Source organism: Lynx canadensis, chromosome A2 (genome assembly GCF_007474595.2).
Source record: "Lynx canadensis isolate LIC74 chromosome A2, mLynCan4.pri.v2, whole genome shotgun sequence".
Classification (NCBI taxonomy): Eukaryota; Metazoa; Chordata; class Mammalia; order Carnivora; family Felidae; genus Lynx; species Lynx canadensis.
The window spans coordinates 3004733-3016924 of NC_044304.2; the positions used below are offsets into that span (position 1 = coordinate 3004733).

At 64.4% G+C, this 12192-nt stretch overlaps 2 protein-coding genes across 4 annotated transcripts in view; one reads left to right on the forward strand and one right to left on the reverse strand.

Moving 5' to 3' along the window:
- Positions 1-305: 305 nt before the first annotated feature.
- Positions 306-9184, forward strand: MPND (MPN domain containing). 3 transcript variants are annotated; one of them, XM_030292233.1, is made up of 13 exons: positions 306-369; positions 471-772; positions 1504-1740; positions 3455-3587; positions 4309-4393; positions 4561-4657; positions 4938-5010; positions 5091-5167; positions 5963-6149; positions 6271-6341; positions 6839-6928; positions 7591-7683; positions 8491-9184. In XM_030292233.1, exons 1-13 carry the CDS (start codon positions 363-365, stop codon positions 8575-8577), a joined length of 1539 nt encoding a protein of 512 aa, XP_030148093.1. In that variant the 5' UTR covers positions 306-362; the 3' UTR covers positions 8578-9184. The 3 variants fall into 3 exon arrangements, with proteins under 3 accessions (XP_030148093.1, XP_030148099.1, XP_030148107.1); XM_030292239.1 differs by having other exon boundaries at positions 5981-6149; XM_030292247.1 differs by having other exon boundaries at positions 6068-6149.
- The window catches only part of SH3GL1 (SH3 domain containing GRB2 like 1, endophilin A2), a 31173-nt gene continuing 28007 nt past the window's right edge, over positions 9027-12192 (reverse strand). The window contains exons 6-10 of the mRNA XM_030292498.1: positions 11971-12129; positions 11562-11665; positions 10939-11063; positions 10775-10831; positions 9027-10369 (exon numbers count right to left, since the gene is read on the reverse strand). Coding sequence (XP_030148358.1) covers positions 10173-10369; positions 10775-10831; positions 10939-11063; positions 11562-11665; positions 11971-12129 — 642 coding nt within the window. The 3' untranslated portion in view covers positions 9027-10172. The remainder of the gene's footprint in view (positions 10370-10774; positions 10832-10938; positions 11064-11561; positions 11666-11970; positions 12130-12192) is intronic.

Below are 12192 nucleotides of genomic sequence, written 5' to 3' on the forward strand. Positions count from 1 at the left end.
CCCCCAGCTGCGGGTCTAAATCCAATAACAGGCCGCCCCAGTGGAGCCACTAGTTCCCCGAAAGCGAAAGGCCCGGGGCCTCAGTTTCCCCGCTTGGTAGGTTGCCACGCGCCTCCCACGGAAGGTGGCCTCGAGCCTCCGTTTCCCCGATGGTCCCGGAGGGATGAGTCCCCGGCTCTGCCCGTGGACAGGCGCGAGGCCTCGGGGTCCCGGCTCGCGCGGGCAGGCCGAGCCCCCCTCCCGCCCCCAGGCTGGGGCCCCTCCCCCTCGGGGCGGAGCCGTGTCACGTGCCGGGAAGAAAGAGCCAGCGGCGCGCAAGTCGCACGGGGCGCGGGGCGCGGGGCGCTTGGGGCGGAGCGGCCATGGCAGGTACGGCGGGCCCGGCTGGGCGTCCGGGGGGGCCGGGGTGGGGTCGAGAGGCCGGGGCGGCTGGGGGCGCGCGGCCCCTTGCAGCTTGTCGCTGCCCGCAGCTCCGGAGCCGCTGTCCCCGGCGGGTGGCGCGGGCGAGGAGGCACCGGATGAGGACGAGGACGAGGCAGAGGCCGAGGACCCCGAGAGGCCGGCTGGAGCTGGCGGCGCGCGCAGCGGAGGCGGCGGGGGCGGGGGCGGCGGCGGCGGCGGCGGCGGTGGCGCCGGCGCCGGAGCCGGGGCGGGCCCGGGGGGCTGCGGCGGGCCCGGGGGCGCGCTCACCCGGCGCGCGGTCACGCTGCGGGTGCTCCTCAAAGATGCGCTACTGGAGCCCGGCGCCGGGGTGCTGTCCATCTACTACTTGGTGAGCGTCCCCTACCCCCCATCCCGTCCCGGCTGGGGCAGGAAGGGGAAACTGAGGCCCAGAGCTCTCCTCCCACCGGCCAAGCCCAGGTGTGGGGAGGGGAAATTGAAACAAGCATCCAGACCCAGCACGAACCCTTCTGGGCTGCAGGGCATCGTTTACCAAACAGCCCATTCCACAGAGGAGAAACTGAGGCTCGGAGAGGACACCCCCGCTGTCCTGGCTGTGTGACCTTACTCAACCTCTCCATATCCTGGTTTCCTCATCTATAAAATGCGTTTTTATTTTTCCTGTCGCGGGGTTGTAGGAGGGGTCAAAGGAATACAGCGCCCAGCGGGCAGCCTGCTACACTATGCTTTACACGTTTGCTGCTGTTTCCTTGGGCCTTGTGAGTGGGGGCAGTTCATGAATGGAGCACTTGCTGTGTGCCAGGCTGTGTGCTGTGTGTTAGGGACCAAGCAGGCCCTGTCCCTGCCCTTTGGGGGCTCACGGTCCAGTGAGTGGGTGGGCAGACACAGAGCTGGGCAGTTTTAGTCCAGGCTGATGAGGACTGACTGTGGACCTACAGGGACCGGGAGACATGTAAGCTGGTCAGCTTCCTGGGAGGGATGCTGTTGGCAGAGGTGGGTGCCAAGCTCCGGGGAGCAGGGCGGGGGGAGTCAGGGAGGGCTTCCTGGAGGTGGCTTGGTGGGTACCAGGGCCTGGGTGCAGCCAGGCTGCTGTTACTGCAGGGGAAGAAGTTCATGGGAGACCTACAGCCCGACGGGAGGATCGTGTGGCAGGAAACGGGACAGGTGTTCAACTCACCCAGCGCCTGGGCCACCCACTGCAAGAAGCTGGTGAACCCGGCCAAGAAGTCCGGCTGTGGCTGGGCCTCTGTCAAGTACAAGGGCCAGAAACTGGACAAGTACAAGGCGGCCTGGCTCCGGCGACACCAGCTGCACATTCCCACGGCTGCTGCCGACGAGGTGCGTCCCTCAGCCTCCTGAAGCGCTGTTGGATAAGGAGTTCCCAGAGTGAGCACGTTGGAGCTGGGGCCCTGTGGGATGACCAGGAGTTTGTCAGAGCGAGGCGAAGGGAGGAGTTTTCAGAGGGAGCCAAAGACCGCAGAGCCGCGGAGGTAGGAAGCCACACAGCGCTTGGGGAACCATGATCGGTGGATGCAGCCTGAGGCTCACGTGTCTTAAGCAGCTGAGGGGACTGGAGACAGTGGCAGGGACCAGATCGGGGAGAGTTTCTAATGCTATGATAGTAGTAACAACATCTTTGAATATTCACCAGCTGGTGAGCTTGGCCTAGGGTCGTCTCTGGGTGCTAATTCTCCTTCGTATGTAAACGAAGATGCTAACAGTATCCGTATGTATCGTATATGTATATCTTGCTGGCAGATCGGAAATCTGCAGGGCCGATGGCAGGCTGGAAACAGGCGGGGAGGACTTGGGCTTTTTCCCTGAGGTGGGTGGGAGCCCAGGAAGGCGGAGAGGATGGGCAGACCTGACTCAGGTGCCCACACGCGCCCCCTGGTGGCCGCCGTCCGGCACAAAGACTGGGGGGTGGCCCGGGTGAAAGTTGGGGACCAGGATGCAGGTGACAGAACCTGGTTCCGGGCAGGAGATGATGGGGTGGACCGGGCGGACAATTGATGGATCAAGAAGCGGGCAAGTTTTGGCTGATTTTGAAAGTGGATCTCACCGGATTTGCGGTTGCATCAGATAGATGTTGGTGTTAAGAGATGTTTTGTTCCGAGCAAGTGGATGGATGAGGCTGCCATGGGGATTGGGGAGGATTGGGGGACAGTCAGGTGCAGGGTGGTTATAGAGCTGAGTGGAGGTGCCTGGGAGCACCCCCGCCCCCTCCCCCCCCCCCCCCCCTCCGCCGAGACTTCCAGGATCAGCCGGATGCTGAGTCTGGAGCTCAGAGGAGGCTTGGGCTGGAGATAGGACTGTGGGGGTGGTCAGGCCAGAGACAGGGTTCCAGTCCCAAGAGTGGAGGAGACTGCCCCGGAGGGGAGCAGGTAGGGAGAGAAGAAACCTGAGGACCCAGCCTGCACACCGGGGAGGGGTGGGAGACGGAGGGGACTGGAGAGATGGGAGGGAAGCTGGGTCCCTGGGGCGCTCCCAGAAGAAGGAGCCAGGGCCAGCCAGACCCTGCGGCGAGGAGGAAGAGTACAGAGACCATGTGCCTGTTGGGTTTTGGACACTGAGAGGTCACCCCAGCAGGGGCAGGTGAGGGCAGATCAGGAGAGATTATTGAGAGAATCTGGTAAAATAATCCCTATAAGCACTTGCTTGCTCAGTGAATGGATCGACAGGAGGTGTGCTAATTGCCTTGCAGGCATTATTTAATTTCACCCTGATGCTGTCCCTATGCGCTGGAGGTCATTAGCCCCTTTTTACAGATGAGGAGAACAGAGCTCAGAGAGGTTAGGGCGCTTGCTAGAAGCTGCACAGCTTGTAAAGGCGGAGGAGAGGTTTGAAACTCCGCCCGGCAGCTGCCGGAAGGTGCTCAGATCTGAGCGGCACCAGGACCTCAGGCCGCCTGTGCTCACGCGCTCCCTCTAGTGGGCCCCTGGGGCAATGGCAGGACCCTAAGGCCAGCTGAAGGTGTGAGTGGAACTTGGTGAGGAGGGTGGGTGGCACCCAGCTGAGGGTCCTGCCGCCCACCCCGCCCCTCCCCCACCAGAGCCCGGCCAGTGAAGGGGAGGAGGAGGAGCTGTTGATGGAGGAAGAAGAGGAGGAGGTTCTGGCAGGGGTCTCCACTGAGGACAAGAGTCGGAGACTACCTGCCAAGGGACCCTTGGAGCCTGCGCACCCAGGTGAGAGGCTTAGAGGAGGGCAGGAGGCGGGCAGAACTCGGGTGAGGAGGTGGCTGGGGGGGGGGGGCAGATCTTGCGTTTTTCTCAGCACTCCCAACTTGCCTGGCGGACTTCTTAGTTCTACTGCCTAATTTCTTTCTCGCGGCCTGACTTTTTTTTTTTTTTTTTAATGTTTATTTATTTTAAGAGAGAGAGAGAGAGATCGTGAGCAGGGGAGGGGTAGGGGTGGGGGGAACAATCCCAAGCAGGCTCTGTGCAGTCAGTGCAGAGCCTGAGTCAGGGCTCAACCCACAAACACTGAGATCATGACCTGAGCCGCAATCAAGAGTCTGGTGCTCAACGGTCTGAGCCCCCCAGCGCCCCCCACCCCCCTGCCTGGCTTCTTAAGCTCTAATGCTGGATTCCTTGGTCCCATGGCCCGGTTTCTTCACTATGCTGCCTGATTTCCACGCTCCCCTATAGGATTTCGCTGCCTCAGTGCCTGGTTCCTTTGGCCCCCTGCCTGGTTTCCTGGGGTCCTTCCCTGATTTCCTAAGCCCTTCCTCTGGTATTTTAATCTCCTTCTTTCCAGTTTGTTAACCTGCCACCTGATCTCTCCGCGCTGGGGCCTGATTTTTAAAGCTGCCTCTGGAGGTTTTTTCTTGGGCCGCCTTGTCCTTGTTTTCCACTTCTGGGCTGGGAGGGATTGAGGCTGCCTTTTCCCCCCTCGCCCGCCCCACAGAGACCGTGCCCCCCGGGAAGCGGGTGGAAAACAAGATCCGGGTGCCTGTGCGGTATTGCATGCTGGGCAGTCGAGACTCTGCCAGGTCAGACACACCCTGTGCCCGCCACACCCCCGCCCCCAGGTTTCACTAGCTCTTGCGGGTGTGTGGGGGGGACACAAGGCCTCACACCCTCAGCGCTGGCTCTGGGGGCCGGGGGAGCTAGCTCGGGGCTGAGTTCCTGAAGCTGCGGGACCGTCTGGCTCCTACAGGAACCCCCACACCCTGGTGGAAGTAACATCCTTCGCTGCCATCAACAAGTTCCAGCCGTTCAACGTGGCCATCTCCAGCAACGTGCTGTTCCTGCTGGTGTGTGCCCAGCCGTCACCTTGTCCCTCGAGGGCCAAGGGCCAGACCTGGGCAGGTGGCTGGGGCACCTGGAAGGGGTCCCTGGGAGGTTGGCCCTTATGAGGGCAGGGACCTTTTCTGTTTTGTTCACTGCTGCTAAACAGTAGGCACTCAATCAGTGAACGAAGGAGGAGGCCGATGGGGTGGTCCCGGCACATTGCAAGGGCTCTGGCCCCGAGGAGAGGCGCTTGGGGCTGGGCCGCCGCCTGAGCCGCTCTTCTGGTGTCCGTCCCCTCCCCAGGACTTCCACAGCCACCTGACTCGAAGCGAGGTCGTGGGGTACCTGGGGGGCCGCTGGGACATCAACAGCCAGAGTGGGTATTTGGGGCCAGGTGGGCAGGGGGGTGTCTGGGGCTGGGGTTGATGTCTACACCTTCTCTTCGCCTCTGCACAGTGCTCACGGTGCTGAGAGCCTTCCCCTGTCGGAGCCGGCTGGGGGACGCGGATATGGCGGCCACCATGGAAGAGGAGGTGAGGGGGTGCGGGGGGTCAGGGCGTTGTAGGGAGGGCTCGTGTGGACACAGCTGTCCTGGCTACCCTGTCCCGGTGGCTAGTAGTGCACAAACGAGCGTGCGGAAGAGGATGTGTGAGCGCCCGCCCCGTGGCTGTGACCCTGTCCGTGGTCCTGCTTCCTCTGCGCAGGTGGCCCCGCCCTCTTTACCCCGAGCCTCGGTTTCCAGGCCGTGCCTGGCACGTAGTAAGAGCCCAGTGAATATTAGCTGCCATTCTCAATAGCGGTGTCATAGTGGTGCTTTGTATGTGCCTGGCGCTGTGCAACGTGCACCACACCCACCTTCTGGCGCCGGCAGTGACCCATGGGGACAGGCGAATAGGTGCGGATTCTGCACGCACGTCTCTCGGCCCACCTCTTTCTTGCTCCTTACGCCAGCACTTGCCTCTGCTTGCTGAAGGCATCCAGAAATGCCTGCTCCTGCCCAAGTGCACACACACATCCTCCTATCTGTTTAACTGTTTGAGTGCCCGCTGCGAGCCAGGAATTGGCGATGCAGCCTGCCTAAAATAAACGTTTGCCTTTGCTTTGTGACAGGTGCATCTTTTTATGTATTTGTTGACTGTTCCCCCTCCCCTGGCCTCCTAGAGGGTGGGGGCGGGCTCTGTCTTGGTGCCGCTGTGTCCCCAGGCCAGGCACACGGCAGGCACATATTAAGTGCTGGCCTCGAATGGGGATGGGATGCGGCAGGTGCGCTGGCGGCTGGGAGGGGTGAGCGCGCACGAGGGCTGGGGGAGCCCCCGGCTCTACCGCAGCCTCGCCTGTGCCCCCAGATCTACCAGAGCCTGCTCCTGCGGGGCCTGTCCCTGGTGGGCTGGTACCACAGCCACCCGCACAGCCCCGCGCTCCCGTCGCTGCAGGACATCGACTCGCAGATGGACTACCAGCTGCGGCTGCAGGGCTCCAGCAACGGCTTCCAGCCCTGCCTCGCGCTGCTCTGCGGTAAGGCCTGGGGCGCGCGGGTGCGCATGCGTGCGTCCTGCGCGTGCGTCGGTGCGCGCGCGCGGCGCTTCGGGGAGGCCGACCCCTCCAGGCCGTCGCCACTCTCGCTGTCCTCCCGCAGCCCCTTACTACTCTGGCAACCCGGGCCCCGAGTCTAAGATCTCCCCCTTCTGGGTGATGCCGCCCCCCGAGGTAGGCGGGGCTGTGGGGGGAGGGCAGGGTCGCGGCGCTGCGGGCCAGGAGGGGCCTGTCGATGGTCCGTGGCCAGGACTCTGGTTCTGGGCTCATTTAGGGGATCGGGGACCCCCGTTTCCCCCCGTGAAGTGGGACCATAACCGTCGCGCTGTCCCGGGCTCCCGAGAGGGCCTGGATGTTGAAAAGGCGCGGGCATCACGTGGAGCCCTTGATACTAACACGGCCTCCCTCCCCAACTCTGCCGCGTGCCATTCCCCACATCTGTCCCGGGGTCAGAAATCGGGCTTGGGAAGCCATTCCCGGGTGCGTGGCTCGCTTGGCGGCCTCTCTTGCTGGCGGCAGGGCCACGCCGCCTCCGGAGTCGCACCGCAGCCTTCCGCGGAGGACCCACGTGGCTCTGAACCTGGTCGCAGTGTGATTCTCTGACTGCTGGCCCAGGACGCATCCCCTCGTGGGATCGGAGGCTGGGCTTGACTGGCTCGTGTCCCTGCCAGCAAAGGCCCAGTGACTACGGCATCCCCATGGACGTGGAGATGGCCTACGTCCAGGACAACTTCCTGACTAATGACATCCTTCATGAGATGGTGAGCTCACTCCCGGGTGGGGCGCACAGGGCCCCTGAGAGGGGCGGGTGGGGCTGAAGGACCCCGCTGGACGGTGTCGAGACTGCAGGACTCAGGGTGGCTGAATGCGCCACGTCGGGGCGTAGGCCAGACTCCTCGTCCGGGGCTGAAAATCACCTGTGGCTTTAGGCTCAAGTCCCTGATCCTTACCCACCTGCTCCCCCCACCTGGCCTTGCTGTTCTGGAAGTTACCGGAGGTGCCCCCGCCTCGGGCCTCTGCACCTGCACCGATTCTCCAAATGGAGGCACGTGAGGGGACTTGAGGTGGTCCCCCAGCTGTTTTTTAGTGTCGATGTTCCAAGTGGCGTTTGAAAAAAGCTAGTTGGTCACACCTGTGGGACCCCGGATACTGTTGTTTGGATGAGGCTGCGCAAGGGGTCCGTGTCAGGCTTGTGCGACACTCAGTGTGCCTCCCTCTGCCTGGGGCTACTTCGGTGCCCCTCCAGGGGCCTCCTGCTGAGCTCCCTGGTGGCACTCCTCAGTGGGTGGTCTCCCTTGGGGTCCTGGGCGCCTACGTGCCACATGGGACTGAAGCCCCACAGGCTGCCCACCGCTGTATCCCCGGCACCTGGCACGGGTGGGAGGGCAGGAGCGAGGAGTCCCATCGGCCCCCTGTCCCCCAGATGCTGCTGGTGGAATTCTACAAGGGCGCCCCTGACCTCGTGAGGTTCCAGGAGCCCTGGAGCCAGGAGCACACGTACCTCGACAAGCTGAAGGTAAGACTCGTGTCCCCTGTCTCGTGCAGACTCCGTAGGAAGACAGTGTGGGGGGAGCCCGCGAGAATCCATCCGCGGGCAGCCTGAGAAACCGTGTCCTAAGTTCCGTGTTATTTCAGCTGGGTGTCAACGCTGCCAACAGCCTTGTTGGGTCACAGCTGGGGGGTGACGGTGACGGGGAGAGCTATTCAAGAGCAGCTAGAAAGGGGAGAACCCGCAGACCCTGGGCCGTGGGGATGGAGAAGCCACACTGGGCCCTATGTCACGGCGTGGGCGCCCACCCGAGCGCACAAGGGGCCGGGGTCCGATTCAGAGCCTCAAGCGCCGGCAGAGCTGAGGCGAGCAGAGGTCTCTCCAGCTCGCCGGCCCTGCAGCCAGTGGGACGCTGCGGGGCTCGGCGGCCTCGGGGGTGTCTGACTGGCTTCCTGCCTTGTAGAGAAATGCAGTTTTGCACGTTTGCTTGTTTTGCTCAAACTTCAAGAGTGACCAGAGCTTCCGGCTGCCACGGGTCACTTCCACCCCGTTGCTGGGCTGGTGGGGCGGGGGGGCAGCCCCCGGCGCAGAGGGTGTGAGAGCCTAGGCAGGAGGCAGCCAGGAAGAGTGTAGGATTTGGAGTGTGCAGATAGTCCTCCTCTCCCCAAACCCAGAACATTCCGTGTGAGCAGGCCTCCTCATTTAAACATAAAACTTTGTCTTGGGGACGCTACCGTGTGAGTCGGTTAGGAGAGCCTCTGCCCGGATGGAGGGGAGCCGGTGAGGCCAGGACCACCGGGCACAGCCCTGAGGCACCAGCCCTGCTCCTTTCAGATCTCCCTGGCCAGCAGGACACCCAAGGACCAGGGCCTGTGCCACGTGCTGGAGCAGGTTTACAGCCTTCTTAAACAAGGGAGCTGAGGCCCCGCCTGCCAGGGCCTGGGGGGGGGGGGGCCTCTTGGTCAGACTCTGATCCCCCCCTCCCCCCCCCGTGGTTTGGGCTGAGGGGGACTGGGACCAGGGGGGTTCTCTTGGGGGCTGTGCCGCTCTGTTCCTGTGCAACTTAGCTGTGCGGTGGTTGGGGCACGGATAATAAAAGACAGAAGCAAATAGCCTGGGTGTGTGTCTCACCCTGGGGGGAGGGGGAGCCCCCTGCACTCGTCCCTGGGCACATAGGCTGCTGTCTGGGCAGCGGTACAGGAGGGGACGCTCCGAGCGCCCATGTTGCGGGCTTCCTGGGGCTGCAGGGACATCTGGAGGACGTGATGCCTGTGCTGGTGGCTGGGCAAATGACTTTTCCCCCGGCTCCCCTGGACGCTCACAGAGAGCCAGGGAGGAAGACCCACCCTGCACCACACCAAGCAAGAGGCTGTAGAAAGAGACATTTAATACTTAAAAAAAAAAAAAAAAATCAGGATTACATTTCGATCTGCCGATTGTGGCCCAGGTTCCACTGCTCATGTCTGCTGGGAGGTCTGTGCTTCCCCCATGTAATGGCAACGAGGGGGCCTCAGAGCCAGGTGTCCCCGGGGCCTTTGCAAGGTCATCAGAGGAGGGGAATGTGATCCAGTCCCGAGGTCCCCTAGTTGCGCCAATTTTTGGGTTAGGCAAGAGAGGAAGTAGCTGCGGGGCTCGGCTCTGTTGGTCAGGGCGGCTGCCTGCCTTGGTCTGTCTGTAGGAAGATGGCTGGGGCCGCTGTCAGCGGTGGGGACAGTGGCTGGCTTGGGATTGGGGAGGCGCCTGTGACCCTCCTCAGGGTGGTCCCAGGGGTCTGGGACCACCTGCAGGACAGAGGCCACAAGACTCCTGTGGTCCCGTCTGTGGTGCACACGTGTGCCGTGGGCACGGCTGGTGGTGGCGGTTTGTGCCAGAGGTGTGCTTATCTGGGGCGGGGCACCCTACACTTGGGAGGCGAGGAGGGGGTGCGGGGCAGGGTGGAGGGAGACGACGGCACCTCAGAGGCTGCTCAGAGAGGGCCGGCCTTAGGGGAACCCTGAGGACCCCAGGCTCATCTCTCCCCAGGGAGGTGGCATCCACGGGTGTGCCAGGGCCTGGGGAGCCCTGGAGTTGGGGCTGGGAAGGAGTGTTGTGGGTGAATTGAAAAGCAGGGTGGTGAGTGTCGGCCAGGGGTCCTGCTCAGAACCCCCATCTCCTCCTGTTCAGGGCAGGTCTCCTGGGGGTGTGTGTGTGTGTGTGTGTGCACGCGCGTGTGAGAGTGAGGGGGCCCACCTGGAGTTACCCGCTCCTGGAGGCGTGGGAGGAAGTTAGTGTTTCTAAGAGCACCTTAGTGTTCGCCCCCTCGGGGCACGGGGTCGGGGAGCGAAAATACTGCCCGGCCCCCAGACTGCCGCCTGGAGCGGGGACCGCGGGGTGGGGGGGTGGGGGGGCCCTCGTGGAAGCGGGCCCCTCCCCGACATCCAGCCCTGCTGCCCCAGCGAGGCCCGCCTTCCCCCACGGGGAGCGCCTGCGGGCGCCGCCCCGGCTGCAGAAGGCCGACGTGGACGGGGCCGACGCGGTCACTGAGGCAGGGGCACCAGCACCTCCACGTAGCTGAGGGGGAAGAAGCCCGACTGGCCGTGGAGCATGCCCTCGTACCAGTTCTCGTCGATCTGGTTGGTCAGCGTGATGACGTCACCCTCGTGGAAGCCCAGCTCCCCGGCGTTCTCGGGCTCGAAGTCGTACAGAGCCTTGCAGCTCGGCTGGTCCAGCGGGGCTGGGGGTGGGGGCTTGGCTCAGACCGCTGGCTCCTCCCCCCCGCCGCCCCCCGGGCTCCTGTCCCCCGAAGGGCAGCTGCTCCTTCCTCCCGCCCGGCCAGCTTTGTCAGGAAGAACCAGGGGCGAAGGATGGGAATGGGCTCCACGAGTGGTCACCAAAACGCTCCTGGGAAGAGCTAGGGCTGCCCGGGGGCATCGGGGTGACAGAATGACCGTGCCACTCAGAGGGCCCGGAGCCTGCTGGACACTCACGCCGATGGGGGGGCGTGCCGCCTGGCCCCGGCGCCGAGCGCCCCCCCTGCCCGAGACGGGCCGAGGGGACTGGCGGCAGGGGTGTCCACTCCTACCGGAGGAGGGGAGGAGGGGAGCATGTGAGGGCGGGGCCGCGCCTGCGGGACACTCACGCATGCTCCTGCTGGGGGTCCGGATGGGCTTCTCAGAAGACCGGAAGGAAGACGAAGCTGCTCACACACAAAGCACAGAGGGGGCTGAAGACCCTGGGCGGGGCCTGGCTCTGCGGTTTGGGGGGGGCAGCCGGCTGGGGGGCGGCCCCCTCCCCGCTCCTTACCTGTGATCTTGGGGGCCGTGGCACAGGGGAAGCCCCCGTTGGACTGCTCGGGCTCCCCAAGGTCGAAGGGCTCCCGGGGCTTGGGCTTGTACTCCCGCTTGGGGCGAGAGGAGGCTTCCCGCATCCTGCGTGCAGGGAGGAGAGCGGGGGAGTGGCCGGCGGCCGAATCCCGTGTACGCCACGAGGAAGGGACGCCTCCGCCTCCCGCCTTTTGTACTGCTGCCCCCCCGGGGGCCAGGCCTGGGCGCAGAGGCCCGATGGGTCTAACCACAAGGCCCCCCCGTCGGTCAGCTCCCTCCCCGCCCCGGCTCGGGCCCTTCTCAGAGGCTGTCGGCTGGCCAGGTCCTGCCAGACCTGAAGTCCCTTAGCATGCCCACCCTGCCTGGGGACGTGGCTGCACGAGGCTCCCCTTCTCAGGCACTGGACTACGGACTCTCGGGAGACAGGAGCCCTGCCCTGACCCCGCCCCCCGTCCGAGGCCACGCCAGCCCTCCCCTCTGACAAGCGGGACAAGCCCATCAGGTCTTTCTCCTGGAACCTCCACCCTGAGTGCAGCCTCCTGGAAGCTGGTGGCGGTGTCCCGGGTGCCCTGAAAGACCGGCCCAAAGCAGGACGGGGCTCACCTTCGCTTGAGCTTGTCGGCCAGCTCGTCCAGGATCTGCACGGCCTGCCGGTGGTAGTCCAGCTGGGCATCCACCAGCGCAGAGAGCTGGCTCACCTGCTCGATCTGCAAGCGACCGACCGGCTGCTGAAGGGGAGGCTCTCCCTGTGACCCCTCCCCCCAAGGCCGCCTCTAAAGGGAGCCTCTCCAGGACGCTCCTGGCACAGGGGCCCGGCCCTCTCCCCATCTGCCTGACCCTACTGCTGCCCGTGGAGGTGCCCAGAAAGCTTTAGGGGGCTTGAAGGGGAGGGTGGCTGTCCCCTTAGGTCCCGGAGGCTCCACCTGGGCGCTGAACCCGCTGCGGGCGGGGCACGCGTGACTCCGCCCACCGGCCCCGCCTTCCGGGCTCCCCCCAGTGGGGCCGGACGTACATCCGTCTCCAGGAGGTTGTGCATGCTGGTCTCCGCCACCTCCTTGGACTCTTCGAACTTCTCCAGGGCCTGGCGCAGCTCCTCATCGGGGATCCTGCCCTGCCGCTTCTTCTTGTAGTCGAAGTCCAGGCGGCGGCCCTCCAGCTTCTTCAGGTGGTGCTGGGGTGGGGGGTTGTGTGTGTGAACCGGGGAGCCACGCTGGGCAGGGCAGGGCGCGGCGGG